Source organism: Stegostoma tigrinum, chromosome 8, assembly GCF_030684315.1.
Source record: "Stegostoma tigrinum isolate sSteTig4 chromosome 8, sSteTig4.hap1, whole genome shotgun sequence".
Classification (NCBI taxonomy): domain Eukaryota; kingdom Metazoa; phylum Chordata; class Chondrichthyes; order Orectolobiformes; family Stegostomatidae; genus Stegostoma; species Stegostoma tigrinum.
The window spans coordinates 81,430,130-81,449,805 of record NC_081361.1 but is presented as its reverse complement, the minus strand read 5'-3'; the positions used below and the strand labels follow the sequence as shown (position 1 = coordinate 81,449,805).

Sequence of the window (19,676 nt, the reverse complement as noted above, 5' to 3'; positions counted from 1 at the left end):
TACATATTTAACTCTGTTCTGTATTTTAATTTTTAAAATTAAAAATGTAATACATGATTAGTTCTATAGTATCGTCTTGTTCACATGAATGGGCTTTTTTTTTAAGAAACATAAGGTCCATATTGATGAGATGATACTAGGCAAAGACCTAGTAGTAGTATTGCTAGACTCTTAATCCAGAGACCCAGAAAATAATCTGCAAAAAAACAAAGTGTAGAGCTGCTTGAACACAGCAGGCCAAGCAGCATCAGAGGAGCAGGAGGGCTGATGCTTCAGAAAAGGTCTAGGCCCGAAATGTCAGTCTTCCTGTTCCTCTGATGCTGCTTGGCCTGCTGTGTTCATCCAGCTCTACACCTTGTTATCTCAGATTCTCCAGCATCTGCTATCTGTGTAATAATCTGGAGACAGGTTCAAATCTTGCCACAATAGGTGGTGGATTTTGTGTTCATTAGATGCTTAATTCCAGATATTTAATGATGAACATGAATCCATTGCTGATTGTCAGAGGGGATAAAAAAATCCCACTAATGTCCTTTAGGGAAGGAGACTGCCATCCTTACCTGGCCTACATGTGATTGCAGACCCACAGCAATGTGGTTGACTCTTAACTGCCCTCTGGGCAAATAGAGATGGGCAATAAATGCTACCTTGCAACACCCTCATCCCGTGAATGAATAAGAAAAAAAGCTTCCATCAAACGGTAGGCAGTGAACTTGTGGCTAGCCTCATGTAGGTGGTCAAAGATAAGCAGTTTCATTTTTTTTTAACTTGTTGGGACAGGTATCATGGGCAAGGCCAGCATTTTTTGCCTATTTCTGATATGTTCTTGAACATGTTAATGAGTCATCTTGCATTATTTTCATCTGTGTTGGTGGACCCAAGTGCTGTTGAATTGGAGGCTGCAGGATTTTGAGCAGTAGCACTAAGGGAATGGTGATGTAATTCTCAATTGGGACTGTAGAGGACTTTTTTTTTATTCACTCATGGGATGCTGACCAGCATTTAGTGCCCATCCCTAGTTGGTAGTGCCCATCCCTAGTTGGCCTTGAGGAGCTATTGGTGAACTGCCTCCTTGAAGTACTGCAATCCATGTACTGTAGGTTGAACCACAGTGCCCTTAGGGAGGGAATTCGAGGATTTTGATCTAGTGACAGTGAAATAACAGTAATGTATTTCCAAGTTAGGATGGTGAGTGGTTTGGAGTGAACTTACATGTGCTGGTGTTCCCATGCACCTGCTGCCGTTGACCTGCTAAATGGTATAAAAGATGTTATCAAAAGAGCCTTGGTGGACCTTACCAAAATATAAGAAGTGGCATTTACATAGAGCTTTCATAACCTCATTCACGAATCACTTTATCACCAACCAATTATTTACTTTTCAAGTATGGTCTGTGATGATTATGTATATTTCAATCGGTTTTATATACTACACCTGGCTCAGTAAAAGCTTTTTTGCCTTTCAGAGGCAGACTCGTTTTTTTTGTATCAGGCAGCAATTTGTAGTGCATTCACCATAGATATTTCAAAATGGCATAACTTCTTAACATTGTACCTTTAATGCTATACCTGTTTCTAGCAGGTAGCTGATATTGCAGATTCGATACCCATGTCAAATGATAGTGGGCCGGACTGAAGCAAGAATAGGTAGTAAATGTTGTCATTCAGTACCACATCATTAGTAACTAACAGTGAAGAATAAAATCATTTCTTTTCATTAATTTTGTAAAAAAAACTTGACACCGTTTACATTTTTTGGAACCACTTCACTGAAATTGTTACTCGTTCAAAGGGGAATAATTTGAAACAAAAATAATGCACTTAGGACCAAATTATGGCTGTGAGAGGTGAATTTTTTTTGAACGATAAGCCCATTTTCATTGCCTGTGCTGACTGATCAATACTTTACTGGTTTTTTTCTAAGTTCATATTTCTAGCACTTTCAGTTAATGCTGATTCCAATTAGTGTTTAAAATGCTTGCTGATGATCAGGCTGTTTAATTTAACAGGCCAGTTTCCGTTCCCATGATAACTTGCCATTTTGTCTTTGCTCGCATAGAGCTGATTAGCTGAAATGTGTAATGGATATAGTTGATTTATTTGGCATTAAAATTGGAAAGTCATAATCTTGCATGAAGATACCAGAAAAATATTACAGGGCTAAGTACGTTGTATTACTTACTTTGTGCTACACACCTTTGATTTGGTCTCTCTCTCCACCACTCTGGCAAAATCACATCTTTGGCAGTCTTAATCTACAAATGCTTTGTGCATAAAAGGCTTTGCATGCAATTTACCTGGAAGAGAATTGTAAAGCTCTAAAATAGGAGGTGCGTTGAAACAACCCCTGGTTTAGCTCTTTTCCTTAGCAAACTGACTTCATTATATGGAGCACTTACTTGTACTGCAGTACTGGAACAAACCATGAAATAGATGTCAGCTCCTGCCACTCTTGCTGTGCCTAGTTCATGGTGCCAAAGCCCAACAGTTTATATGTAGGTTTGACACTTATTTTGGATGTCAACCGATAAATAAGACATGCAGTTCATTCTAAAGGTAGTATAGCATAATTACGCTATTGTGGACTGTTTCCAAGTCATGCTCGAATGGATTGTGAAGCTAAATAGTAGAACATAGTTTTTCTTTTTACTTGGTGACTGAATTTGAATCAAAATAAGGTAGACCTCTGGAAAATGGATTTGATTTTTATTTTCATTTGTTCAAATTCACTGCAACTTTTCCAACTGAAGTACAAAATTTATGTAAGATTTGAGGATTTGCACCTGGACCTGGCAAAAGCTCAAGTTCTGTGGAGACCTGACAATGAAAATCTGTTTTGGGTACCCGAGAACAAGAAAAGCCAACTTCTGTATTTTTACTCTGGTTTAATTGGCTGCGTTCCCTCCAGGAAGACACAAATTAATAATTGAAGAACCACATTCCTACCGTCTATAAGAAGCCATCTATTGTGCTTCTCGTAATATGTATCACTGGGAGAAACATAGTCTTGATGGAACGTTAACACTTCAATACTTCAAGTAAAATGTTAACAATGAGATCATATTTAGAGATGGATACCATTTGATCTGACTTGATTTTGCCAAAAAGCTTGGCAAAAAGACGAGAGGAAATTAAAGTGAAGTCTTGAAAGATTTTTAATTCCTGCTGTTTGGTGAGAGCTTTATATTTTAAAATTGGAAGTAGTTCCTTTTGAATGTTTTAAATAAAACATTCAAAATTATGTATTGCCAGAGGACAAATTAATTTTGTATATGCATTAAATGCAAAATGGTATCCAAAATTATGCCAAAATGCATCTTGCCTTGAGGCTACTTTATTATGTGAAACTTTTGTTGATTGCTGTTAGGCTGCAGTTACAAGCATGCCATCTCAAATTAGTACAGCCTTGTATGTGTGGTGGCCATGAAGATAAATGCACTAGTTTCAAACTAATTCTTTCATTAGATTTCCTTAATAGATAATTCCTTTGCTACTTTTCAGAGTATATGCTATAGATTCATGATGCAATGCCTTACAGGCCAGCTGATAATTTGTATATGATGCTTTGATATATGCAGTGGTATCTTGCCTAGAATTATGTTATGTATTCTGTTGGGTTAATCTTCAACCTTTTTGAAAGCATTAAAGAAGAATGTTAGAAATACTCCGTTCTGCAAAACATGTCTATTCACTATTATTTCCCAATGTCTGCCTTTTTGTGTAGTATTAAATAAAATTAGCTTAATATGCACGTATGTCTGAAATGTTAATGTGATTAACTTTAACTTTATTTTAGCTTCAGGCAGATATTGGACATCTTGAGGATAAAGTTGAATGTGCCAATAGCGATTTGAAAGCGGATTGGGAAAGATGGTCTATCAACATGCGGAATGATTTGCAATCTGCTTTCTGTAATGCAGCTGAAAATAATATTCATTATTTTGAAAGGGTAAGACATTTTCAATTTTGGAATGATGCTCCAGTTTGGTAGTGAAGAACAGCAAATTAAAGAGCAACCTGTCCTGAAGCACATGGTTAAGTACACTGGAGTGGTTGACGACTAGCTAATCTTAAAACTAGCTGTCTTCAGACAAAACCCTTTGACTGAACTGGGAAATTGCATTAAAATTATTCTTCATACTTGCATTTATGTTCTGCTTTCTCAACTTATTTCCACCTTTTCTTCCTCTCTAGCCAAGTTTTAGATTTAGTAAACATGTGAATGTACAAATATTTATGAAAATAAGTTAGGAGCAAAAATAGGCCACTTAGTCAGCCAAGTCTGATCCACCATTAAATCAGATTATAGCTCAACTCCACATTCTCACCTGCTTCAATATCCTTTTATCCCGTTGATTACCAAGAATCTGTTCCCACATCTGCCTTAAAAATATTCAGCATCCTCCACTTTATTTGATGAAGAGATTTCCAAAGACTCAAAACTGCACAAGTTTGACCTCATCTCTGTCTTAAAGGGGTAAACTCTTCTTTTTAACATGTGACCTTGAGCTCTAGAATCTCCCACAAGGGGAAACATCCTTTCCACATCCATCCTGCCCAGACCCCTAAGGGTCTTAAATGTTTCAATCAGCCCCTTACTCTTCTAAACTCTGATATATACAAGCTTAGCTTGTCCAGCAATTAGGAATTATTATTTCCTAATAACAAAACAATCCACCCATTCCAGGCTATAATCTAGGAAACTATCTCTGAATTACTTCTAAACCTTTTGATTCCTTCAAATAAGGAAACCAATTCTGTACACAGTACTCCTAAATGTGGTCTCATTAGTGCGCTACACAACTGAAGGGTAACCTCCTATTTTCATATTCAATTCCCCTCCACAATAAGCAATTGAATTCTATTAACTTTCATTGTTATTTCCTGTACATGCATAGTAGCAGTTTGTGATACATGTCTGAGAACACCTGGATCCCTTTGCATCCTAGTTCAGCAATATCTCCCCATTTCGAGAGGCAGTAAATGCTGGACCAGCGAGTGGTGCTCACAACCCATTAGTGAGTAACGAAAGATAATATGCTTCACTATTATTCATCCTGTTAAAATGAACAATTTTGCAATGTACAGTATCTTCATGGATTCCCTACAATGTGGAAGCAGACCATTTGGTCATCTAGCCACACTGATCCTCCGAGGACCATCACCATTCTGTCCCTGTAACCCTGCATTTCCTAAGGCTAATCCACCTAGCTTGCACATCCCTGGACACTGGGCAACCTAGCATGGCCAATCCACCTAACCAGCACTCCTTTGGACAATGAGTAAACTGGAGCAACCAAAGGGAACCCACACAGACATGGGGAGGATATGCAAACCCTGCATAGACAGTGGCTAGGGTGTATTTTAACCCTTGGTTGCTGGCACTGAGACAGCAGTGCTAACCACTGTGCCATCTAAGAGAGACAAAAAGGGAATTTGTCAAACCTTTGTCTGTCTACCTACCTATATTCCTTTATCACCACCTCGCATTCTCTTCACAGCATACTATCCTACCTTTTTTTCTGTCAGCAATCTGTGTCCCTTCAGCTATCGTTTCAGTAAATTATAAAATATTGCGTTCCCGTACTGAACCCTGTTTGTCTCTGGAAAAGGAAAATTTATGCCGATACATGCCCTGTTATTTTCCCACTGTTCTCTCCACACAAATATGTTATTTCCTATATTGAGTCTTCACAGTTACCTTCTGGAATTCTAAGTAGAGTACATCCACAGTATGTGTTACTTCTTGAAAGAAATCCAATAAATTGGTTAAATATGATTTCCCTTGACAAAACGGGTTGGTTCTGTCAGATTCCCCTAAATTCTTCTAATATTTTCCCTTTGACAGATTTTAAGCTAACTGGCATGTAGTTTCCTGCTTTCTGTCACCCTTTTTCGAGTGAAGGAGTTGTTTTTGCTATCAAGTAAATTTTACTTGATTTCCCAAATTTAAAGTCATCTGTGGTGACGTGTAGAATGAAAAAAAAACTTGTCATGCAAACAAATTTAAATTTTTTTCTTTTGTAACTTAAACATGAGCAATGTGAAGTCAAACCACAAGATAATTGTTGAATTAAATATTCTGATTTTTTGTGATTGCTTGAATTATGCTCTTCTTGTTTTGGTATCATCCAAGCCCTAAAATTAGGTTGTGAATTTTACGCACTTAAATAATTGTGTGAATAGATTTCTTTTACAATAGAGCATAAAGAGCATTACTGTATCAGTAATGTATTAAATATAAAATCCAATACATAATAGTGCTTGGAATTGAGGGTCTCTACAAAGAAGAACAAATCCTGCATTCACTTGATTCAATATTCAGCAGACTTTTTAATATCTGATTTCCAGTTAGGATCTGTTTCTGTTAATTGCAGAGGAAATCATCTTCACTGCATGCACAGATAATTATGGAAGATAGCTCTTCTGTCCTATTTGTTTGCTTCCTCAGAAATAATTGCTGATGCCTGTACAAGCTAAATTACAACCATTTTCTTTTCATTTGTGGGACGTGAGCATTTCTGGCTGGCCAGCATTTATTGCTCTTCCCTAGATGCCGTTGAGAAGATGGTGAGCTACTTCCATGAATTGCTGCAGTCCATGTGCTGTAAGTGAACTCACAATATCTTTAAGGAAGGAATTTCAAGGTTTTGACCTAGTGGCAGGAAAGGAATGGTGACGTATTTCCACTGTTTTGGAGGGTGTGTGTTTTGGAGAGGAACTTGCAGGTGGTAGTGTTCCAATGTATCAGCTTTAGTTGACCTTCTAGATGGAAGTGCTCGTGGGTTTGGAAGGTGCTGTCTGAGGATCTTTGAATTTCTAAAGTTCATCTTGTTGATAGAACACATTGTTCCTACTGAGCCCTAATGGCAAAGGGAGTGGATGCTTGTGGATGTGGTGCCAGTCAAGCGAGCTACTTTGTCCTGGATAGTGTCAAGCTTCTTGGGTGTTACTGGAACTTTATTCATTCAGGCAAGTGGGAAGTATTCCGTCATACTCCTAACTTGCTGCCTGGTAGATGGTAGACTGGCCTTACGGAATGAGGAGGTGAGTTACTCATTGCAGTATCCCTTGCCTCTGACGGCTCTTGTCGCCATTATGCTTTATATGGTGAGTCCGGTTGTATTTCTTGTCAGTTGTAATGCCCAGATGATAGTGGTGAATGCAGTGATGGTAATGCCATTAAATGTCAAAAATCAGTGGTTAGATTATCTCTTATTGGAGATGGTTGTTGCCTGGTATTTATTATGTGGCGCGAATGTTATTTGCCATTTGTCACCTCAAGCTTAGATATTGTCCAGGCCTTGTTGCATTTGAATGTGGACTGCTCCGATGTTTGAAGAGTTGTGGATGTTGCTGAACATTGTGTGATCATTCTCAAACTTGCCCACATTTGAGGATACAATGGAAGGAAAATGTTTGGACCTGGGCCATTACCCTGAGGAACTCCTGTAGAGATGTCCTGAAGCTGAGATGATTAACCACCTATACAACCACAACCATCTTCCTGTGTGCTAGCTATGATTCCAACCAATGGAGATTGATTGGCATCCCACTGATTCCCATTTAGCTACGACTGCTTTGTACCACACGCAGTTGAGGGCTGTCACTCTCGTGTCACCTGGAATTCAACTCTTTTTTATCCACGTTTGAATCAAGGCAGTATTGCAGTCGGTGGCTAAGTAGCCCTGGCAGAAACTAAACTGGCCATTACTAAGCAGGTTGTTGCAAAACAGGTGCTGTTTGATAGTGCTGTTCGTGACACCTGTCACTTTACTGATTATCAAGAATAGACAGGTGAGGAAGTAATTGGTCATGTTGGATCTGTCCAGCTTTTTGGGTACAGCTTGGCTAGGTGTGTGACAAGTTGATGAAGCTCAAGTCTTCAGCACTAACGATGAATTGATGATGCATTAGGATTCTTAATTAAATAAAATGTTGAACTCTTGTGAGTGACTATGGAACTGTTTCCCAAACGTTTTCTCTTCCAGCCCGATTTTAATTTTTGAAAATTGATTGAATTCCAAGTCGAGAGCAGGATTTAGGGGTTCTTGACCAAGGACCAGTGGTTATGTCCACAACCACAGAGGTGTTGAGGTACACATTTTACGCATTCATTTGATGGAGTTTCAGCACCAATCCCAGGACTGTTGTACTTGACAGTTCCCACATGGTAGCTCAATCATGTTTCAACCAAAACCTGGACGGAAGCTTCTAAGCCACGACAGTTCTTGTGAAAACACTGCTAACAGTTCAGCACCTGGCTGAGGAAGAATGAACTGAGCCCCCTTCTTCTCTCTCTCTGTCTCGTGCTCTGTCTGTCTCTCTCGCGCGCTCTCTCTCTCTCTCTCTCTCTCTCTCTCTCGCACGCGCTCTCTCTCGTGCTCTCTGTCTCCCCCCACCCCCAACTCCAGCTCAGCTGCTTGTAACAATGTTTGTTTAAAAAGAATCCCCTTTTTGGATTCATTTCTCCCAGATGGCAATGAACTTTTACTTTCCAAGGAGCAATTTAACCAAGTTTTCTTGAATTAACAAATACGTAATTAATTACTAAATGTGCAAAGAGTCCTTAACACGTACACATGCATACAGATTACAAATAAGAGGTATGTCTAAAAACGTGAATTTTTAAAAGGGAACATATTTGGGTCAGTCTCCAAATTGTTCATGAGGAGCAAATAATTGAATCAGTTGAAGCCATTGCAGTGGGGTTTGCTGATTGCATTGTTGTTAGTAGTTGAACAGCTTATGATTTTGTAGGTTGATTTATATCTCTTTTCCCTGATTTCTTTTGTTAACTGGCAAGTCAGAGGAGCTGTCTGCCTGAAACCATTGTTTTAGATTGTTCTTATTTCTAGTTTCTAGAATCCATTTTTTTCAATGCTTGAAAGTTGCAGTGTATGCTAGAGAATTCGCTGCTTGTTATGTTGAAGTGCAGAACTGAATGAATAGTTTTGTCCACCCCCAACGGTTACTATGTTGCTGCGGATGTTGCAACCAGTCTCCATCAGTATTTCCCACTCTCTCTGTGCTCATGGTTTTAAATGCTGTTTAAGTAACTTAAAGATTTGATGTGACAGGTAGTCTCCTATTCAGTCCATCCTGAATCCCCTCAATCTTGGGTAAACTTCTGCAAATACAGTGCTGTTGAGATGTTGACCACCATTTAGGTCTAAAGAATTTATTAATATCCTAATATCTATATTTTCAGCAGGAGTTATGTAAATGCAGCATGTGTCCCTTTTTTTAATTAGTTATATCTGGACACATCTGTTTTTCTTTGAAAGAAATGAACATTTGGATTTCTGTAGTGCTGTACATGACCGGAGGATGATCCAAAGTGCTTTATAGCTAACTATGTATTTATGAAGTGTAGTTACTTTAAAATGTAGGAACTATAACAGGCTATTTTTACTCAGCAAGGTTCCAGTGATGGCATTAAGATAAATGACCATGTAACCTGATTTGTTTGTTGGCTGCGGAGTCCTGATTGGCCAGGATAGCTGTGTTGCTGTTCAAAAGGCACAAGATCTTGCACGTCCATCTGGCAAAAAATAAGACCTTAATTTAACATCTCCACAACAGCGCTCATTTAGCACTGTATTAGTGTGGCAATTCTGTGCTTGTGTCCTTGAATTGGGACTTTAACCCATGGTATCAGAGATAATGGGAACTGCAGATGCTGGAGATTCCAAGATAATAAAATGTGAGGCTGTGCTCCTGAGATGCTGCTTGGCCTGCTGTGTTCGTCCAGCCTCACATTTTATTATCTTTAACCCATGGTGTTTGGATTTTATCCTGATTGATAAGTGACATCATCTTTCCATATCTCTTCCAATTTTATCATGTGGTGAAATGTTTGCTGTGGTATACTGTAAGCAGCTGTAGGAATTTGAGAGAGCTGTAAAATTTGTCTTTTTTAGTTTTGTTTGCATGCAGGCAAGTTGAGGGGAATTGCTCTGCTATGCATATTTTGTACATCTGCTTATATAGGAAATGATGGGAAGCACTTCCTTAGCAGATTTTCTCAACCCAGCAAACAGCATTTTCCTTTCCTCATTGACAACGCGATCTTCTAAACCATAAACTCTCGCTGCCTTCAAGTGGGATAGGTGCTCTGCAGCATCAATAGCACATGACTCTTGTCTACTTCGTAAAACAACATTTGTAATCATGAGGTTGATTGCTTATGCCATGCTCATAGAATAGTTACGTTCATGAACAATTATTTTTGGATTATTTCAATGTGTTTCCTTCAAAAGTACCTTGGCTTTAGCTTGCTATTAATTTCAAAAATCATAGATGCACTAGATACTCTGCTTCCTTCTGTTCCTCAGTGAGTGATTTTCTAGCATCCGGGCTGATTCACATTGGTTTCTCACTTTGAATATTTAATATTTAATAGTAGCAAATTCCAAAAGATCCAGAGGAATCCACTCTGCTCATTTCACACAAAAAATGGTGTTGCTGTTGTGTCACTAACAAAAAAAATCCACCAATAGAGAGCTTTAATTACTGTAATTAAATCCTCCACATGTAAATTCACAACTGTACCTGGGATTTCATCTTAAAAACTGTCATCAGTGGGCTTTGCTCATTCAACGTCTAAAGCTCATACAGTTTTTGGATTTCTGAAGAGGAATCTTTATTAGTTATACATAACCAAACATTTGTTTCTCCAAGAGATAATGGGAACTGCAGATGCTGGAGAATTCCAAGATAATAAAATGTGAGGCTGGATGAACACAGCAGGCCAAGCAGCATCTCAGGAGCACAAAAGCTGACGTTTCGGGCCTAGACCCTCTGATGAAGGGTCTAGGCCCAAAATGTCAGCTTTTGTGCTCCTGAGGTGCTGCTTGGCCTGCTGTGTTCATCCAGCCTCACATTTGTTTCTCCAATTCTGGATTCTGTAAACTGTCAGATTCTTAAACCAAGTGAGATATGTAAATAATAAAAGCAAAATACTGTATGCTGGACATCTGAAGCAAACACACAAAATGCTTGAGAACCACAGCAGGATCAGCAGTATCTGTACAGAGAGAATCTGAGTTAATGTTTTGAGTCCAGTGTGACTCTTCAGATATGTAAATAAGATTGAAGTAAACCACATCATATAGCAATGTCATGTCCTTGATTGAAGATTTGGAACAGCAATAACTACAGCAAAGGAGAGAAACATAGACTAACCAAGTTCTATAAAATATGCAATGGACTGCTGAGAATTGAGAGAAATAAGAACATGATCTCCAGTAAGGACAAAACACAAAGTTACCATCTACACAAACTACAAAAGTTTTTTGTTTCTAAGGTAATATATGACAATCATCTTCACAAGGACAATCCCACAATGCGGCAAGCCACCAACTAAATTTTATGTGAAATCTTCCAGACTCGTCCTTAGATTACTTCCATTTAAAAGTTTTCAATTTCAACTTTTGTCTATTTAGCTGCTAGTATTACACGTATACAGATATTAGTATGTGATGCTGACAGATCTATAGCGGCATTGCAGAATCCATTTTTATTCAAACCAAGGCATTATTGGAAATCATACAGCAAATTATTGCAGTGATCACATGTCAAGCAAACTTAAATAAATGTCATGAGCTTCAGACCACTCCTTAGATTTAAAGTAAACATTTTTAAATTTATTGAGCTACCATCGGAAGATGTATGAAATGATAAAATGTGCAGTAGAAGAAAACTTGAAAATGAGAATAAACCGATTCTGTGATAGAAATGTCAGTGATTAAGTTTTGTTGTTTTTGATGACAGTAATTATTATGTTGGAATTCAAGGGACCAGCAAAGTAAAATTACGTCTTGTAATAAAAAAGAGCATTAAGCCTAATTTTGCTAAGAAAAATACTTTTTTAAGTTCAAGTTACTGAAGTGTATATATTTTATTGACAAAATGTACAACAGTCAATTGTTTTCAAGAAAAATGGAAATACACTTATGGAGTTTTGACTGTTATATAACCAGAGAAATCCTCTGCACTGAATTATTCAGGTCTGTTTGTTTTGCTGGCACATGGAGAAAATTGGGAGTAGGGAAATTCTTCCATTCATCTTTAATGAGCAATTGGTCATCAGTTTTTGGATTCTTCTTAAATAACTAAGACATCTGGGTTTAAAAGTCAAGAAAGAGATATGCTCAATAAATATCCTGAGGATACTGCTCCTGGAAGGAAAACATTGATTTAAACATTGTTCGCTTAGTGTTTGTTGTGGTCCTTCAACTTAAACTTCTATGTACACCATGTGGTAACCAACCTGCATTTATGTAGAACCTTCAACAAAAATTACTCCTAAGACACTTTTGGAAGTAATCAAAAAGATTTACTGGCTGAGCCAGAGTTGTAGGGTCATGGAGGGTGACCAACTGGTAAAAGAGGTGATTTTAAGAGGTAAAATGTGGTGAGAAGGCAGAAGTGAAATTTAGGAAGAATTCCAAGTGGAGGTGATATTGTGCCACTTGTGGAAGTGTATAATTACAACATTACCACTTCAATGTAGCAGTTTCAATTGTTAAACAGGAAATGATTGCACAGTCTTTCACCTGGGGGTACGTTGGTGTTTATGGCCTGCATGGTTACCCTCTCAACTTGCATCATGTTCAATCAACATACCTTTCTATGCCTTTCTCCTTCGCACTTAATTTAGCTTCTCATTAAATGCATCTAATGATATGGATTTAGGAATCTACAGAAATGGGGATATAGAAATAAAGGTGCAATGTACGATCTGAACATGGGAATAAATATCTGAATAACCTAGCCTACAAACTTCCTTGACTTCAGGATTGGTTTATCTCGGCAGCTTGCAAGAATATATAATGGCGTGTTTAATATAATAGCATTTTTGTTTTTAAAGTATTTGTTTTCAGTATAATTAAAATATGCAATTAAACTTGTCATATTCTGCACATTACTCAACGCTGTAGATAGAATGGGTACATTAACATTTCAGGTATATAGATAATAAAATGTGAGGCTGGATGAACACAGCAGGCCAAGCAGCATCTCAGGAGCACAAAAGCTGACGTTTCGGGCCTAGACCCTTCATCAGAGAGGGGGATGGGGGGAGGGAGCTGGAATAAATAGGGAGAGAGGGGGAGGCGGACCGAAGATGGAGAGTAAAGAAGATAGGTGGAGAGAGTGTAGGTGGGGAGGTAGGGAGGGGATAGGTCAGTCCGGGGAAGACGGACAGGTCAAGGAGGTGGGATGAGGTTAGTAGGTAGCGGGGGGTGCGGCTTGGGGTGGGAGGAAGGGATGGGTGAGAGGAAGAACCGGTTAGGGAGGCAGAGACAGGTTGGACTGGTTTTGGGATGCAGTGGGTGTGGGGGAAGAGCTGGGCTGGTTGTGTGGTGCAGTGGGGGGAGGGGTCGGACTGGGCTGGTTGAGGGATGCAGTAGGGGAAGGGGAGATTTTGAAACTGGTGAAGTCCACATTGATACCATATGGCTGCAGGGTTCCCAGGCGGTATAGTCCCTTTGCTAGTCATGTTTCACTGTGAACCAACCCTTTGTTATCTCATTTGATCTGTCCACATTTTTATATTAAATCTATTTTCAAGATTTGCTGCTTTTGTTTCAAGTGACATTTTTTTTCTTTGAGGCTGCAAATTTTATATTAAAAGAAAATGTTTTTGCATTTCAGTGTCTAGCTACATGGGAGTCTTTCTTGGCTTCTCAACAGATTGAGATGAAAGGTGACGAAAATGCAAAAGAAAGTGCATAACAACTTATCTGAAATTCAGCTGAACTGCTACATTTGTTTCATTGTTTTCTGGCTAAAGAATGTATGTGTTTATTAAAGAAGAATGCTGGACTCTTTCATAATTTTTAAACTTGATGGAACATTTTACCCTTTTTTGCATTTTTAGTTATTTTAATGATTTGAACATTCTACAATCCAAAGAATAAGCAGGCCAATGGAATTCAGTTTTAAACCTCAGGTAATGCTTAGTTAATGACTTTGCAAAATCACCTATCAATGCAAACAAATGATTCTGAAATAAACATTTATCACAAAATGAAATGATGTTTACTTAAATGAGTTTAACTGCCTTAAATAAATTGTCTTGATCGAAGAACATTAATTCTGAACAGTTTTGTAAAATTATCCCTTTTCTCCCCCAGCTTGGCTCTGGGGAATTTTGTTATAAAGTTTGGATGCCGATAGTGTAACATTATATCAATGCAACAAGTGACACATCATGTCATAAGATAATTTTGTCTTGCCTTGAGGTTGTTTATTCTTCACTTACATTTGGATTTTTTGATCTTAATTTCTTCAATGTTGTTTATTATGAAAACATGTAGAATTAAACTGTGCTCTGGCAGTAGCCTAAAACACACGTGAACCAATACACCCAATTGTTAATTGTATAAAGCTTTAGGGAGCATAGACACAGGATATTGGGTTGATCATTTAAGACTGAGATGGCGAGGAATTTCTTCTCCCGGTAAATGAAAATGTTTAGAATTCTGTATCTCTGAGGGCAATGAATGCCAGTCAATCTGTGCATTTAAAGCTGAGACAGATTTTTGGACTTTAAAAATACCAGGCAAGAAGATGAAATGGAGGCTGAAGATAAGCCATTCTTTTTTCAAATGGCAGAACAAATTCAAAGCGCCTTTCAGCTGTTGTTTCTTCTGTTCTTGCATATACTTTACACCCCCCTCATTTTCCATTGACCTGATCTCCATTTTGTATTATTGCCAAAGACCAATTCCTTTTATTCAACTGATTAATAGTAACAGAACGTATCGCCATGTATCTATGAGCTACAATCCAATTTGTCTAAAGTCTCTAATTGTTTGAATTCTTATACATTCTTTTATACAAATACCAATTTTAGAAACTAAATATCTGGGTTCTTAAAGGAAATTGTACTGCATGTTATCCTTGCAATTTTTTTCTCATGACAGCTTGTGCCTTTTTGAGGATAATAGCAAGCATTTATTTGGTAATAAAAGTACATTTTCACTTTATCCTCTATAGCTAAGCCACTGACAATAGAGATGTGGTTCAGCCTTTTAAAGACATTGCAGTGTGTAGTGCATCATGAAAGATTGGACTTAATATGCATCCATACACTGTGTTTCTTTGATCAAACTCTGTGAGAAACATTTTGGTCTGTAATTTCTGGGAGCATTTTACAATGTATTGGGCTAGAACAAAATGTAGCACGCAATTTAAGTGGCATACTGGACCAAATAAGAACCAAAAATGAATGGTTTTATCTTTTTTAATGTTGACCGCTAACTATAGACCATTTTTTTGAAGTTTTCAAATTATTTTTCAACAAGATTAGTTTTGTTCTCAAGTTTTAAGTATGATATTTTAAAAGCTTTTTGAAATAAAGTAGACTGTTTTGAAACATTTAAACTTAAACTTACAAAATCAGATTTAATATTTTATTGAGTGACCAGTAAATGAAAGTTGTTTATTGAAGTAGAATTATGAAACCATTGGTATATGTAATGTATAAACTTGTTTTCTTCCAAGCACAATTAAATAGATGCATAAATATTAGGATTAGATTGCAACACTTTGTAGATGAGTAATATATGCATGACCCAGTTTAAATGTATTTACCTTAAAGTATTGGAATCTATTAAATGCATATTTGAGAATGTAAAGACATTGTATGAAAATGTGATTTCCAACATGAAGAAATAATAAATGGAAAATAAAAGTCTATAACCATTGAGTCACCATAATGTTATGTTTTATTAAATTGCTACGCAACAGCATGAGATAGAAGTAGGAGTAGACCGGAATGCCTGTTAAGACTCCACTGCCGGTCAATATAATCATTGCTGACCTTGGACTTCAACTTCATTTTCTCACCCACTCCTCATATCCCTTTATTTCGCGGGAAACTCAATCTTTTTATTAAAACCTTAAATGTAATCAACACACTAGTGTCTATAACACTTTTTGGAGTGGGAAATTCCAAAGATTCTTTTGAAGAAGTTCATCCATCTCTGTACCAAATGATAAACTACTTATGCTGAAACTGCCCTCATGTTCTCAATTTCCTAAACAGTGGAAACCACCCCTGTCTTCCTTATTCAAGCGTCTTCAGAATCTTGTTTCAGTGAGAAGTGACTGCATTCTTTTGAATGGTGTTGTAAATCATAATATTTTATGGCACAATGGCATACTACATTTTGGACTATTGTGCCTATACTTTGAAGGAATTATCCACTTAACGCCACTCCCCTCTCCCAGCTTTGTAAATGTTGTATTAAGTAATGCTTTTGAGATGTTTGAATTATATTCCTTGCACCATTGGGAAACACAACACATAATACAAAAAGAAGCAAGGGAGTACCATTAAAAATACTAAAACTGAATCAAAGCTAGCCTTTAGAATGACAGAGCATGGAAATCAGTACAATCCACTGCAACGTTGAGGAAGTGCTGTATAGTCAAAGGTACAATCGCGGATAAGGCGTTAAACTGAGAGCTCATTTGTATCTCTTTGGTAAGCAGAACGTATCCTGTGGCACTTTTAGATCAGACCATGAGAGCCATTCCTGGTGTCCTTACTGTTATTTATCCCCCAATCAACATCTCTCAAATCTGTTCTGTATCACCTCACTGGAAGTTTACCTGTACTTAATTGGCTACTGCATTTCATACGTGACAACAATCAGCACATTTGAAGTATTTGATTTGGCTTTCAGCCTCTGATTATCACCAAGTCATGTGGTGGAAATGTCCCTACCTCTCAACCAGAAGGATAGGATTTAAGTCCAAATTTCTCCAGAGGTGTAATGACATACTTGAACAGATTGATTTGAAATTGGTTTTAGGATCCTCTGCAGTGATAACTTTACTATTTGTGGCCCAGATCTGGAGTCAAGTCCCACCTCAGGAAATGATAGCTGAAGAAAAGTGTCATAATTCATCCAGGCATTTTTAAATGGCATTTTGTAATGTGTGTCCGAGTTTGATATCTTGATCCAAAATCTAGTCCATATTTATTTAGCATTCCTGAAAAACATTCTAATACAAATGTTAAAATTCTCAAATGTGAATAATGCTCAGCGATAATGGGAACTGCAGATGCTGGAGAATCCAAGATAACAAAGTGTGAAGCTGGATGAACACAGCAGGCCAAGCAGCATCTCAACCTCACTGTGAATAATGCTGTCTTGTTTACCCTACTTTTAGAGTTTAGTTCACTTTGTTTTACTTAATAAGGCTGCCTCGTTGTTTAAAGCAGCTTCTCCCACTTCTCAATGTAACAAAAATAAATATTCAGGACTCAGCACTTTAGGAAAGATGTAAAGACGTTTGTGGGAATGGTTCCAGGGATAACCAATTACAGTTACCAAGATAGAGTGGAGGAAAGAGGCTGAAAGGAGGTCTAAAAACCAAAAGAACTGTGAATGCTGTAAATCAGGAACAAAAACAAAGTTGCTGGAAAAGCTCAGCAAGCCTGGTGGTGTCTGTGAAGGAAAAAATAGAGTTAGTGTTTCAGGTCCAGTGACCATTCCCCAGAACTGCTGCTCTGGGGAAGGGTCACAGGACCCAAACATTAACCTGTTTTCTCCTTCATAGATGCTGAAAGGAGATCTGATGGAAGTATCCAAAATTATGGGTCTGGACTAAAGAAAGGGGGAAAAATACTGTCCCCAGTCATAAAATAATCAAGAATGATGCGACAAAGATTTAGAGTAACTGACTAAAGAGACAAATGTGAAATTAGAAACATTTTCGTGCAGCAAGTGATTGTGGTCTGGAATGTGTGGCCCGAAAGTGGTGGCTGCAAGTTCAACTGAAGCATTAAAAAGGGAATGAAACTTATTTGGAAAACAAATAACATACAGGGTTACACAAAAAGATGACGATGGCACTGAGTAAAAATGCTCGTTGAAATGAAGTGTTGACACAATGGGCTGTATGTCCTCTCTGCTGAAATGATTCTGTGATGTGGAGATGCCAGCGTTGGATTGGGGGAGACAAGGTCAAAAATCACACAACACCAGGTTTTAGTCTGCTGGTGGTTGAGGAGGAGAGCAATGTTGGACAACTCTGTTCACCTGGGTGAGGGTAATAAGCTAGCTTCAGTCTCCATGGAGGCAGAGCCCTCAATTTTGGTTGATATTCTTGATGCTCTGGGTGAGAGAGAGAAGGTAAAATTCACAGTTCGCACCAATAGATTTATTTGAAGCCAGAAGCTTTTGGCGTCTCGCTTCTTCTCCAGGTGTCAGTCAGTTATGAAATGATTCTGTGATTAAGGGTGTGGTAACAGGAAACTTGGAAAATTATTTAGAATAGGTAGAGTTGATGTGATTTTTATTGAAGGGATATAGTGTTTGACAAATCTAGTTTGCAACCAAAAGAATCCATAACGTGGGGGCACAGAGACTAGCAACTATTTTGATTTCCAGAAGGCAATTGAATTGGTGGTATAATAATGCAAGGTTAGGACGCATGGAGAATGGATTACCAGTGGCTATAGGACACAACTAGAATTAGTAAATGGATCATTTAAAGGACAGATATGTTCACCAGTGGACTGATGCAAAAATCACTACTCCGATCTTGACTATTTCCAATGTATACCATAATTTATGAGGGGATTGAGTGTTACCAATACAGGTTTACTGATGGTGCAGACCTTGGAGTAGATATAAACTGTTGGAAAGATGCAAGCAAACTGAAAAGCAAGATAAATTAGTGGAGTGAATAAGAAAGGGATGTGAAACATTATAACTCATATGCATTCAGTGGATATTGTTGTACTTGTCGCTGAAAGTAAACATACCTTCCTAATTGCTTTAACATGTAAGTTATCTGTTCGTCTTTATTTCACAGGGTTAACACTGCTGCCTCATAGCACCATAGATGCACGTTTGAATCCAGCCTTGGATGGCTGTGTGGAGTTTGCACATTCTCCCTGTGTCTTATGTGGGTTTCCACCAGGTGGCCCATTTCCTCCCAAAGTCCAAAAACATGTAAGTTAGGTGGATTGGCTATGCTAAATTGCCCCATAATGCCCAGAGATGTGCAGGCTAGGTGGATTCGCCACAGTAAATGCAGGCTTACAGGGATATTCCTCAGAGGGTTGATACAGACTCAGTGGGTTGAACGGTCTGCTACTGATCTGTGGGGATTCTATTGCAAGATGAGTATTGGAATACTATGCATGAGTTTGATGGTTGTATCTGTTGAAGTGCATATTTGCTTTTGAGGGGTCGCAGATAAAGCACAATTTGTTGCTTTTTGGGGAAGTGATTGTGTGGAAAGCACCTAATGCTTGGGTTTAGTAGAATGAGAGGTGATCTTCTTGAAACAAAATACATTACTAAACTGCTTCATATGTCAAGAGATGTTTGAAAGAGGATGGCTTCCTCTATTTAATCATTGTTTCAGGACAAGGGGGTCAACCATATATGACCATGAAGAGAAGTTCATTCAGTAGTATGGGATTGTCTAACTCAATATGTGTTTGGTCCATTAATATATTCAATTCTGAGAGAGACGTTGTTGAAGATTGAGGAAATATGGGGATAAAGCAACAAAATGGAGTTGATGTTATGAAGTTGCTTCATATTTAATCGTTGTTATGAACTAGAGTTTTGAATCTTGTATAAATATTTTCAATCAGTTTGTACAGATATGTCACATCACACCTCAGGAGCAGGTGAATCT

At 38.0% G+C, this 19,676-nt stretch overlaps 1 protein-coding gene across 2 annotated transcripts in view; it reads left to right on the top strand.

Annotated features, from left to right (window-relative positions):
• Positions 1-15,712, top strand: part of snx7 (sorting nexin 7) — a 78,210-nt gene extending 62,498 nt beyond the window's left edge. Inside the window, exons 9-11 of one of the 2 annotated variants that reach the window (XM_059648040.1) lie at positions 3,796-3,948; positions 6,516-6,606; positions 13,659-15,712. In XM_059648040.1, coding sequence (XP_059504023.1) covers positions 3,796-3,948; positions 6,516-6,606; positions 13,659-13,702 — 288 coding nt within the window. In that variant the 3' untranslated portion in view covers positions 13,703-15,712. The remainder of the gene's footprint in view (positions 1-3,795; positions 3,949-6,515; positions 6,607-13,658) is intronic. The other variant, XM_059648041.1, reaches the window with a different exon arrangement.
• The last annotated feature ends 3,964 nt before the right edge of the window (positions 15,713-19,676 follow it).